Source organism: Chiloscyllium plagiosum, unplaced genomic scaffold (assembly GCF_037043375.1).
Source record: "Chiloscyllium plagiosum isolate Xiang-an unplaced genomic scaffold, Cpla_swu_hap1 HiC_scaffold_18, whole genome shotgun sequence".
NCBI classification, from domain to species: domain Eukaryota; kingdom Metazoa; phylum Chordata; class Chondrichthyes; order Orectolobiformes; family Hemiscylliidae; genus Chiloscyllium; species Chiloscyllium plagiosum.
The window spans coordinates 32,947,478-32,959,541 of record NW_028270156.1 but is presented as its reverse complement, the minus strand read 5'-3'; the positions used below and the strand labels follow the sequence as shown (position 1 = coordinate 32,959,541).

General features: G+C 43.1%; 1 protein-coding gene across 1 annotated transcript in view; it reads right to left on the bottom strand.

Annotated features, from left to right (window-relative positions):
- The window catches only part of galnt18b (UDP-N-acetyl-alpha-D-galactosamine:polypeptide N-acetylgalactosaminyltransferase 18b), a 245,720-nt gene extending 243,687 nt beyond the window's left edge, over positions 1–2,033 (bottom strand). The window contains exon 1 of the mRNA XM_043705680.2: positions 1,790–2,033. Within this exon, the coding sequence (XP_043561615.1) occupies positions 1,790–2,027 (238 nt within the window). The 5' untranslated portion in view covers positions 2,028–2,033. The remainder of the gene's footprint in view (positions 1–1,789) is intronic.
- Between the last annotated feature and the right edge of the window lie 10,031 nt (positions 2,034–12,064).

The following is a 12,064-nucleotide window of genomic DNA, read 5'->3' as shown; positions in this document are numbered from 1 at the left end:
ACAGACTGAGGGGGGATTAGGAGGACAGACTGAGGGGCTGTAGGAGGATGGATTGAAAGAACATTGGGATGACAGGCTGATGGGGTCTTAGGAAGACAGACTGAGGCAGCATTGGGAGGACAGATTGATGGGGCATTAGGAGGACAGATTGAGGGGGTATTAGGCGGATAGACTGATGGAGGCATTGGGAGAACAGACTGAGGGGAATTGGGAGGACAGCCTAATGGAGGCATTGGGAGGACAGACTGAGGGGCATTAGGACATCAGACTGATAGGGCATTGGGAGGACACACTGAGGGGAAATTAGGAAAACAGACTGATGGGGCAATGGGAGGACAGATTAAGGGGCATTAGGAGGACAGACTGAGGAGCGTTAGGAGGACAGGCTGATGGGGCATTGAGAAGACAGGCTGATGGGGATTAGGAGGACAGACTGAGGTGGGATTGGGAAGACAGGCTGATGGGGTCATTAGGAGGACAGATTGAGGGTGTTATTAGGAGGATAAACTGATAGGACATTGGGAGGTTAGACTGATGGAGTATTAGGAGGACAGATTGATGGGGCATTGGGAGGACAGTATGAAGGGGAATTAGGAAGACAGGCTGAGGGGTGTTAAGAGGACAGACTGATGGGGCATTGGGAGGACAGACTGAGGGGCATTAGGAGGATGGATTGAGGGGGCATTGGGAAGACAGGGTGATGGGGCATTGGGGCGACAGGATTAGAGTGGTGCTGGAAAAGCACAGTAGGTCAGGCAGCATCTGAGGAGCAGGAAAATAGACTTTTCGAGCAGGAGCCCTTCATCAGGAAACATCGATTTTCCTGCTCGTCAGATGCTGCCTCACCTACTGTGCTTTTTCAGCACCACTCTAACCTTGACTCTAATCTCCAGCATCTGCTGTACTCACTTTCGACAATGGGGGGACAGACTGAGGGAGTATTAGGAGGATGGGCCAATAGGAGGGCAGACGTTTGAGGCATCGTGGGATAGACAGATCGGTCATTGGGGGGACAGATTGTTGAGGAATTGTGGGATAGACTGATGGGGCAGTGGGAGGACAGATTGTTGGGTAATTGTGGGATAGACTGATGGGGCATTGGGACGACAGATTGTTGAGGAATTGTGGGCTATACTGATGGAGCATTAGGAGGACAGTCTGATGGGGCATTTGCAGGACAGACTGATTGGGCATTAGTGAAATAAATTAGGACATTAAGTCAAAGTGATATGGCATTGGGAGCAGGCAGATGGGACTTTGAGAGGACAGAAACTGGGCATAGGGGTAAACAGGTATGCTTTGGGGAGGCAAACAGATGGGACTTTATGGGGACAGACAGATGGGGAATTGGAGACACCTGATGGTGGGACATTAGAAGAAAGTGAGGCCTGCAGATGCTGGCTGTCAGAATCAACAAGTGTGGCACTGGAAAAGCACAGCCAGTCAGGCAGCATCCGAGGAGCAGGAGAGTTGATGTTTTGAACATAAGCTCTTCATCATCCTGACTGATGTTCATCCTGATGATGAAGAGCTTATGCTCAAAACGGGACATTAGAGGGACAGGCTGAAGTGGAATTAACTTGCCTCAAAATTAAAAACACAACCTGGGTTATTAAGACATGGTCAGGGGACAAGAGCTTTTATTTAACATGAGACTTTCAGTTTTGAATCAGACTTGTCCAGGCATCTGGGTTAAAGGAAGGGGTGGGAACAGAGAGTGGGAATGTGGAGAGGGGAAAGTTGTAGGTCACAGACTCTGCAAAGTGGATGGAGTTACTGTAAATCTTACCTTGTAGGTGTTGATTTACAACGTTTTCCAGTCGATCCAGCCTTTCCCTCAGCCTCTGGTTCTCCCTCTTGTCTTCCTCCAGTTTAAGTTCAGGTAAGGGCGGTTGCACTTTGATGTGTCCGCTGCTCTGGTAGTTGGTCATCCAGCCGACATAGATGAGGCACAGCAGGTTGCTGACTCCGCTCAGGATCACACAAGTGGAGACCAAAGTTTTGGTTTTCCTGCTACAGTAACCCATACTTGCGGCAACACGGAGATGGAGCCACCTCCTTCTCTCTCCAGTCTCCTGGAATTTCTCAGGTCAATTTCCGCAGCCAGGAAATTCCCAATCAGCTGGAAACTGACGCGGGGACATCCTCTCTCGGAGCCGGGTTGTTTACATTCTGCCGTACGTCTGGATCAGCCCAACTCCTGCAGCGGGTTTTGTTGTCAGACTGCGAGTTCGGTTCCAGGGAGAGTCAGTCTCCCCTCTCCCTCTCCCTCCCTGCCCCCTTCCCCGATGTCTCTCAGAGCCTAATCCGGAGGAGGAGCACGGTAGACCGGTTTGCGGTCTCCTGATTGCTGGGGAGTTGAGAAGGGGTTTGTTTCACCCTCCCCTCCCCAGGTTTTAGGGTGGGCTCGAGACCCCTGCGATTTGGGAACGAGATCCCCCAGACGGGGCGGGGGAGTGGGGCGGCACTCGGCGGCAGACCCCGGGTCTGCAAAAGGGGGAGAGTTTAATCTGGGGAGAGAGGCTTGACCGAACAACACCGTCTCCCGCTCCCTGTCGGCCCTCCGGCTGTTTAACTGGCTCCATCTGCGGGTTGAATGGGCCACTTACCCGGGGTAGCAGAGCCCACTGCACACTCACAGCCAGCATCCCCCACAGAGTGCAGTGATTGAGAGCATCGGTAATGGGTGTGGGGGGTGTCGGGGGGGGGGAATTGCTCAGGGAGCGTATAAACAGGACATGAATCACTTGAGAATTGAGCTATACAGTACTGAGGAAGATGCTCCCATCTCCTCTGTGAACATTTTTAAATTTACTATCGTGCCTATTGTATAGTCAGTAGGAGTCTGGTTAAAGCCCTCTCAGTGTTGATGTTAACTATATTTTGTCATTGCACAAGCCCAGAGGATCCAGAGCTCACCTTTGGAGCGTACAGTTTCTTCTTCACATCCTATTTGACTCTGTTAATAAGTCAGTTTAATATGTTTCAGATGAGTTTGCTCTCCTAGTGACAACGGTACTCACCAGCATTTTACCGATTCCAACATCCATGTTGTTCTTCCTTCGAATTCACTGCAGCAAAACATCCTTTAGATACCTCCAGATCTTCAATTTACATAAAACAAAAGTGCTCATCTAAAATCTTCATCAGAATTGATGAAGAGTCACTGGACTTCAAATGTTCACTTTGCTTTCTTCCCACAGATGCTACCAGACCTGCTGAGTTTCACCAGGAAATCCTGTTTTTGTTCCAGATCTTCAGTGCTACTTTCATGTAGACTCCAGCCTTTTCATCTTCTGTGCGCTACAGTCTCCATTTAAACCAACAAGTGAAGATTTAATGCAGTGTTAATTATTGGACCAAATGAGGACATGGCAACCAAGGGCAAGCCATTCTGGTTGGGAAAACACAACAGGAACACTGACATTTCGGAACTTGATGGTTGGCAGGGATCATAGGGATAGGAAGGGATGACACCATGGAGGGATTTGAAAACAAAGTTGAGAGGTTGACTTATTGTGAGTTAGTTAAAAATCAGACAACACCAGGTTATCATCCAACAGGTTTGTTTGGAAGTACAAGGTTTCAGTAGTTACGTGATAAAGAAGCAGCGCTCCAAAAGCTAGTGCTTCCAAATAAACCTGTTGGACTCTAACCTGGTGTTGTGTGATTTTAAACATAGTCCACCCCAGTCCAACACTGGCTCCTCCACTTCATCATTTTTAGTAGTTTGACCTTCTTTAAAACTTGAGGTCAACCACAACTTTAGTAGTACTTCCAAATAAACCTGTTGGACTATAACCTGGTGTTGTGTGATTACTAAAAATCAAGGTAACTTGTAAAACAACTCGTGCAAAACAAATTGCTATGATTCACTAAACAGACATCAGGCAACTACTTAATGATGATACATAATAAATGGAGGATTTTAATTCCGTTAACTTCCTTTAATAGTGAATTCTCTAGAGAGAGGGTGTATTAAGAAATATGGGCTTATATTTCCAAAGTAAAAGCAAAATACGGTGAATGCTAGTAACCTGAAATAAAAACAGAAAGTGCTGAAGAAACTATCGTGTCTGACAGCATCTGTGGAAAGAGAAACAGAGTTAATGTTTCAATTCTGATATAACTTCTCCAGAACCAATATCTGAAGAAGAATTATATCAAGCTTGAAACATTAGCTTGGTTCTCTTCATAGATGCTGCCAGACATACTGATTTCCTCCACCAATTTCTGATTCTATTGAATTTTGATAGTACTTATCACAACTTCAGGTCACAAAATGATTTATAAGCAGTTCCTGATTTATGAGCATCCAATTTACGAATGCTCATACTTACGAACACAATCCCATGCAAGGGTGTGTTAATCTTAATTTTAAAGATCTGATGTGAACATTTTGTCAGACTTATAAGAGGTTATTTTATACTGTTCTGCATAATGTTCATGCTTGCACACAAATAGATTTGCAAATGTACTCAAGAACGAAACCCATTCACAACTCAGGGACTGTCTGTATAGCCAATAATGTATTTTGACGTTTTGTCACTGTTATAATGTAGGAATTATGGTAGCAAAGTCATTCTCAGCAACATCCCACAAGCATCAATGACATTCTGGCTATGTAGCATGAGGATACTATCAGGGAGCAGTGCTGACAGAGTGCTATTGCTGGAGAGCTGTTACTGATTAAGCCCAGCATGGTGGGATGATCAATACTGAGGGAGGGCTGCACTGTTGGAGGGGTGGCACTAAAGAGTACTGCATTGTCAGAGGATTCATAATGCGACAGTGCAGTAGTGTCAGAGGACAAGAACTAGGGGAAGTTAAATATGCACATAAGGACAAAAATGAACTGAATGATATTGAAGAGAGATGAAGAGGAGTGGGAGGGGGCTCATGTGGAGTAAAAACACCTACACGAGCCAGTTGCATAGTTTCTATGTTGTAGTTTCCATATAATACATTCTGACTTTATATTTTGATAATACAGTTCTATGTCCATATTTCTATTAAAGTTCTGCTATAATTTGTCACCCCATCATTGTTGCAGTATCTCTGAAAAACTGAAGATGAGTGTTTCATATTTTTAAAAATTAAGACACACACATTTACAGCTACATATTTACATGTTCTGGTTAAGATTAAAATAGTTCCTAAATTATTTATGAATATAACCTTAGACAATAAATCCATGGGATCTTAGGAGCAGAAGTAGGTCATTCAGCCCATCAGGTCTGCTCCACCAGGCAATGAGATCATGGCTGATCAGGTAACTTTCAACTCTATTTTCCTGCCTTCTCCCCATAACTGTTGATGCTCCTATTGATTAAAACTCTGTCTATCTCAGCCTTGAATACTTAAAAAGACCCAGCCTTGGCAGCCCTCTCAGCAAAGAAATTCCTCCTCATCTCCACCTTAAATGAGTGAGCCCTTACTCTGAGATCATACGCCTTGGTCCTTATCCCACAAGGGGGTAAAAACCTCTCCCACCTATCCTGTCAAGTCCCCTAAGAATCTTACATGTTTCAATAAAATCACCTCTCATTCTTCTAAACTCCAGTGAGTACATCCTCAACCTACTCAACTTTTCCTCATAAAACTGCCTCTTCATATCTGGTATCAGCTTAGTGAACCTTCTTTGGTAAGCCTCTATTGCCAGGATATCCTTTCTTAGATTAGGAGAGCAAACCACTTGCAGTATTTAAGGTATGCTTTGTAAAACGTCCTTACTTTTATATTCCATTTCTTTTGAAATAAATGCTAACATTCTATTTGTCTTCCCTATTTCCTGCTGAACTTGGATGTAGCTTTTTGTGATTCATGCATAGGGACATCCAAAACCATCTGTGCTGCAGCTTTCAATGACCTTTCTCCCCTTAAATAATATTCATTTCCTCTATTCTTCCTGCCAAAGTGCATAAGCTGACTTTTTCAACATTATATTCCATCTGCTAAATTTTTGCCCACTCTCACTTACCCTGTAATATCCCTCTGTAGACTCTTTGTGTCATCCTCACCACTTTCCTTCCCACTTATTTCCATGTCATCCACAAACTCGGCTACAGTACATTTGTTTTCCTCATCCAAATCATTTTTATATAATTGTGGGCACAGCACTAGTCACGATGGACTCTGCCAGTTATAGAGTTGCCATTCTGAAAATGCCCATTTATCCCAAATCTCTGTTTTTTATTAGTTACCCAATCCTCTATCCATACTAATACATAACCTCCAACACATGAGTTTTTATTAAGTAACCTAAGGTGTAGTACCTTATCAAATTCCTTCTGGAAATCCAAATATATTACATCCACTGCTACTCCTTTTTCCCTCCTGTTTATTATAGCATTTCACCTGTACCTCCTCCAATCTTGTATATTGTATTTGCTGCACCCAATGTGGCCTACTGTACATTGGAAAAACCAAATGCAGACTGGGTGACCGCTTTGCAGAATACGCATGACCATGATCTTCATATAGCCAGTCATTTTAAGACAACGTCTTGCTCACATGCCCATTTATCTGTCCTAGGCATGCTGCACTCCTCTAGTGAATCACAGCACAAACTGGAGGAACAACATCTCATTTTCAGACGAGGCACTTTAAAGCCTTCTGCAATTAACATTGAGTTAAACACCTTCATATTGTGGACCATTTTTGATAAGGGAAAGCATTACAGCTGTGCTAAGGGAGGATATTCCCGGAAATACATCCAGGGAAGTTATTTGGGTAGAACTGAGAAATAAGAAAGGGATGATCACCTTATTGGGATTGTATTATAGACCCCTAATAGTCAGAGGAAAATTGAGACACAAACTTGTAGGGAGATCTCAGCTATCTGTAAGAATAATAGGGTAGTTATGGTAGGGGATTTTAACTTTCCAAACATCGAATGAGACTGGCATAGTGTTAAAGGTTTAGATGGAGAGGAATTTCTTAAGTGGGCACAAGACAATTTTCTGATTCAGTATGTGAATGTACCTACTAGAGAAGGTGTAAAACTTGACTTCCTCTTGGGAAATAAAGCAGGGCAGGTGACTGAGTTGTCAGCGGGGGAGCACTTTGGGGCCAGCAACCATAATTCTATTAGATTTAAAATAATGATGAAAAAGGATAGACCAGATCTAAAAGTTGAAGTTCTAAATTGGAAAAAGGCCAATTTTGAGGGTATTAGGCAAGAACTTTCGAAAGCTGATTGGGGGCAGATGTTTTCAGGTAAGGGGACGGCTGGAAAAAGGGAAGTCTTCAGAAATGAGCTAACAAGAATCCAGAGAAAGTATATAGCTGTTAGGGTGAAAGGAAAGGCTGGTAGGTATAGGGAATGCTGGATGACTAAAGAAATTGAGGGTAAAAAGAAGGAAGCATGTGTCAGGTATAGACAGGATAGATCGAGTGAATCCTTAGAAGAGTATAAAGGAAGTAGGAGTACACTTAAGAGGGAAATCAGGAGGGAGAAAAGGGGACATGAGATAGCTTTGGCAAATAGAATTACGGAGAATCCAAAGAGTTTTTACAAATACGTTAAAGACGAAAGGGTAACTCTGGAGAGAATAGGGCCCTCAAAGATCAGCAAGGTGGCCTTTGTGTGGAGCCGCAGAAAATGGGGGAGATACTAAATGAGTATTTTGCGTCAGTATTTACTGTGGGAAAGGATATGGAAGATATAGACTGTAGGGAAATAGATGATGACATTTTGCAAAGTGTCCAGATTACAGAGGAGGGAGTGCTGGATGTCTTGAAACGGTTAAAAGTGGATAAATCCCCAGGATCAGGTGTACCCGAGAACTCTGTGGGAAGCTAGAGAAGTGATTGCTGGGCCTCTTGCTGAGATATTTGTATCATCGATAGTCACAGGTGAGGTGCCGGAAGACTGGAGGTTGGCTAATGTGGTACTACTGTTGAAGAAGGGTGATAAGGACAAGCTAGGGAACTATAGACCAGTGAGCCTTACATTGGTGGTGGGCAAGTTGTTGGAGGGAATCCTGAGGAATAGGATGTACATGTATTTGGAAAGGCAAGTACTGATTAGGGATAGTCAACATGGCTCTGTACGTGGGAAATCATGTCTCACAAACTTGAATGAGTTTTTTGAGGAAGTAACAAAGAGGATTAATGAGGGCAGAGTGGTAGATATGATCTATATGGACTTCAGTAAGACGTTCGACAAGGTTCCCCATGGGAGACTGATTAGCAAAGTTAGATCTCATGGAATACAGGGAGAACTAGTCATTTGGATACAGAACTGGCTCAAAGGTAGAAGACAGAGGGTGGTGGTGGAGGGTTTCTTTTCCAGACTGGAGGCCTGTGACCAGTGGAGTGACACAAGGATCAGTGCTGGGACCTCTACTTTTTGTCATTTACATATTTGATTTGGATGTGAGCATAAGAGGTACAGTTAGTAAGTTTGCAGATGACACCAAAATTGGAGGACAGTGAAGAGGGTTACCTCAGATTACAACAGGATCTGGAGCAGAAGGGCCAATGGGCTGAGAAGTGGCAGATGGAGTTTAATTCAGATAAATGCGAGGTGCTGCATTTTGGGAAAGCAAATCTTAGCAGGACTTATACACTTAATGGTAAGGTCCTAGGGAGTGTTGCTGAACAAAGAGACCTTGGAGTGCAGGTTCATAGCTCATTGAAAGTGGAGTTGCAGGTAGATAGGAAAGTGAAGAAGGTGTTTGGTATGCTGTCGTTTATTGGTCAGTGTATTGAGTACAGGCATTGGGAGGTCATGTTGCAGCTGTACAGGACATTGGTTAGGCCACTGTTGGAATATTGCATGCAATTCTGGTCTCCTTCCTATCGGAAAGATGTTGTGAAACTTGAAAGGATTCAGAAAAGATTTACAAGGATGTTGCCAGGGTTGGAGGATTTGAGTTATAGGGAGAGGCTGAACAGGCTGGGGCTGTTTTCCCTGGAGCATCAGAGACTGAGGGGTGACCTTACAGAGGTTTACAAAATTATGAGGGGCATGGATAGGATAAATAGACAACGTTTTTTCCCTGGGGTCGGGGAGTCCAGAACTAGAGGGCATAGGTTTAGGGTGAGAGGAGAAAGACATAAAAGAGACCTAAGGGGCAATTTCTTCACACAGAGGGTGGTATGTGTATGGAATAAGCTGCCAAAGAAAGTGGTGGAGGCTGGTACAATTGCAACATTTAAGAGGCAGTTATATGGGTGTATGAATAGGGTTTGGATGGATATGGTCTGGGTGCTGGCAGGTGGGACTAGATTGGGTTGGGATATCTGGTTGGCATGGACGGGTTGGACCGAAAGGTCTGTTTCCGTATGCCTCTATGCCCAACTCCCATTTCTTCCCTTTCTTTTAGTTTCACTTGTTACTTTCTCTGTCACTGTGTCCCCTGCCTCGGTCTTTTGTTTCAATTCTGGTGGTTAGATACACCATTATTCTGCCATTCTCACATTCCCATCACTTAATCTGAACTATCAACATCTTTTCTCCACCAGCACTCTACACCCACCAACCCCACCCCCTTCCGACTATAGCATAAATACTGCCCGCCTCCAAATTTCACTTCAGCTCTGATGAAGAGTCAGAAACGTAAGCTTGCTCATCAATGTTGTCTGACTCACTGTGATCTCTAGCATTTGTTGTTTTCAGTACAGATTCCAGAATCTGCAGTAATTTTCTCCTGGATCACTGTAGCTACTTCGTTTACATCCTGGGCTACATCCCATCAGGTTCAAAGGATTATCAGTCTTTATCCCTATTAGTTTGCCTTGCACTTTTTCCTCTAGTGACTGTTACTGCATTTTTTCCTTTGCCCCTTTTGCTCCTTGATTATTTAATACTTTTGGAATAAAATTCATATCTTCTACAATAAAGACTGAATCCATTCTTACAGTTTTTCTAACCTGTTAAACAGGGAGACAGAATTGCATTGGCCTTGCAACATAAGGCACCTTGGGGTGAGAGTGGTTCAATGAGAGGAGAAGAAGACTCCACAGCAAGATGTAGGCATTCTGTTCCTGTTCCTTATCAACCAGTGTATATAGAAAGTAAAACCAACAACAGATTGCGGCTGAAATCTCAGAATTCTTGAATTTGAATTTTAAAGATGACAGACCGATTGGATCAAGATGTTTGGCCCTGTCCTGCAGTGCCACCTAGTGTTCATTACACAGCGTAGAGTTTGAATACACACACACACACACCCCTCCCTCCCCAAGTGAGATTGGATTTTTTAAAATCTCTCCTTTACGCAAAGTAATCATTCACCAATCACCAGTCTCCACCAGCTCCCAAGCTATTCATTTTCTGATTATATTTAATTTATTGCAACAATGAGTACACTGGAAAAATACTTCATTAGCTATGAAGTGGTTTGGAATGATCTGAGAGCATGAGATGTTTGTAGAAATTAAGGTTTTACTTTTTATTAATTTTAGAATCCTGCTGTTCATTTATAAATCCTTAGTTTCTCCCAACATAAAATCTTGCAGTAAAGAAGGAGAACATTAAGCCTGTTGTGCCTTTTTGAGGTCTTTGAAAGAGCTATCTAATTACTCCCAGTCCTCTGCTTTCTCCCAGTGGTTCTGCAAATTTCACCTCAAAGTAATTGTCCAACTTTCTTTTGAATAATATGGCTGAATTTGTTTCCAGCACCATTTCAGGCAGCACATTCTGGATCTCAAATGTTCCTCTGAATAAAGTAATTCATTCCATCACCTCCTCCAGTCCTTTTATCTTAATAATGTTGATCATAAAATTAGAGCATCTCAGGATCTCCTTGGCCCCCAGGGTGAACTTGGACACTAGTTGGTTCAGGCCAAAGGATATAAAATTGAAAGCGACCAGAGGCTGGTGTCTAGCAGTGAATCCAGTGCTCTCTATCTTCCTTTTGATTTTGATTTTTCTAGGAGTTATTTCCATTTTCAAGGGATTTATGCATTCTACTGTATTCATGCTTTCGCCTGTCAAACCATTTTCTGTGTAGTGAAGCTTTTCCAATTGGCTTTGGTATATTCCACAAACTAATAAATAAGCTGTCACTACCTGTGACAAGCATTTGATAGCATCACTGATTTACTCCAAGTTCCTTAATGCCCTTACCTACAGAGACTAATCAATTTCAGTCTTGAAATGTTCAATTGATCCTCAGATTCGCAGCTTTATTCTTTTTTTGGGGGAGTGGCGGAAGAGAATTCTAGATTTCCACCACCTTTTTTTGCATGAGGAAGTGCAGGACTTTCCCTAACCCTAACCCTACTGCAGGATTTCACTGTTGAACAAACACAGAAAATGCTGGAAATACTGAGCAGGTCAGGCGCCATCAGTGGAAAGAAAAAGTTAGCATTTTGAGTTGATGCCCTTTCATTAGAGTAACTGTCTTGTTCCAGCCCTGGTACCATGCCTTTAGCTGTTAGAAGATACAGATTCTGGAATTTCCTTCCGAAAGCTTGATCATCTCTTTAGCTTTCACTCCTTATTTAGAACACATCTTAAAGCTTACCTCTTTTGGCTATTTGCCTTAATATAAAATCCTGACAATGGGGAAGCAGGCCAAGTAAGTCCACACTGACCCTCCAAACAGCATCCCACCCAGACCCATCCCCCTGTCCTATCCCTGTAACCCCACATTTACCATGGCTAATCTACCTAGTTTGCACATCTCTGAACATTATGAGCAATTCAGCATGGCCAATCCACCTAACCTTCACATCTTTGGACTGTGGAAGGAAACCCACACAGACACAGGGAGAATGTGCAAACTCCACACAGGCAATCACCCAAGACTGGAATTGAATCCAGGTGCTGTGAGGTAGCAGTACTAACCACTGTGCATGAAAGCTAATGTTTTCTTGCATTAAAGGCATTATATAACTAGAAGCTATTATTGTTGTAGAAAGATATTATAATAAAAATCTAAGAAGGAATGTTGAGCAACAATGGCTCTAGATAATTGATAATGCTGGAGGGTTTCTATTCCAAGAATGTTTGAGTTCCTGGCACCACCAAAAGGTGAGTTAGGGTTATTAATCCGACTTGTTGGTGCAGATACCTGCATGAAAAGCAGCATTCCAAATCATCAGCACCATG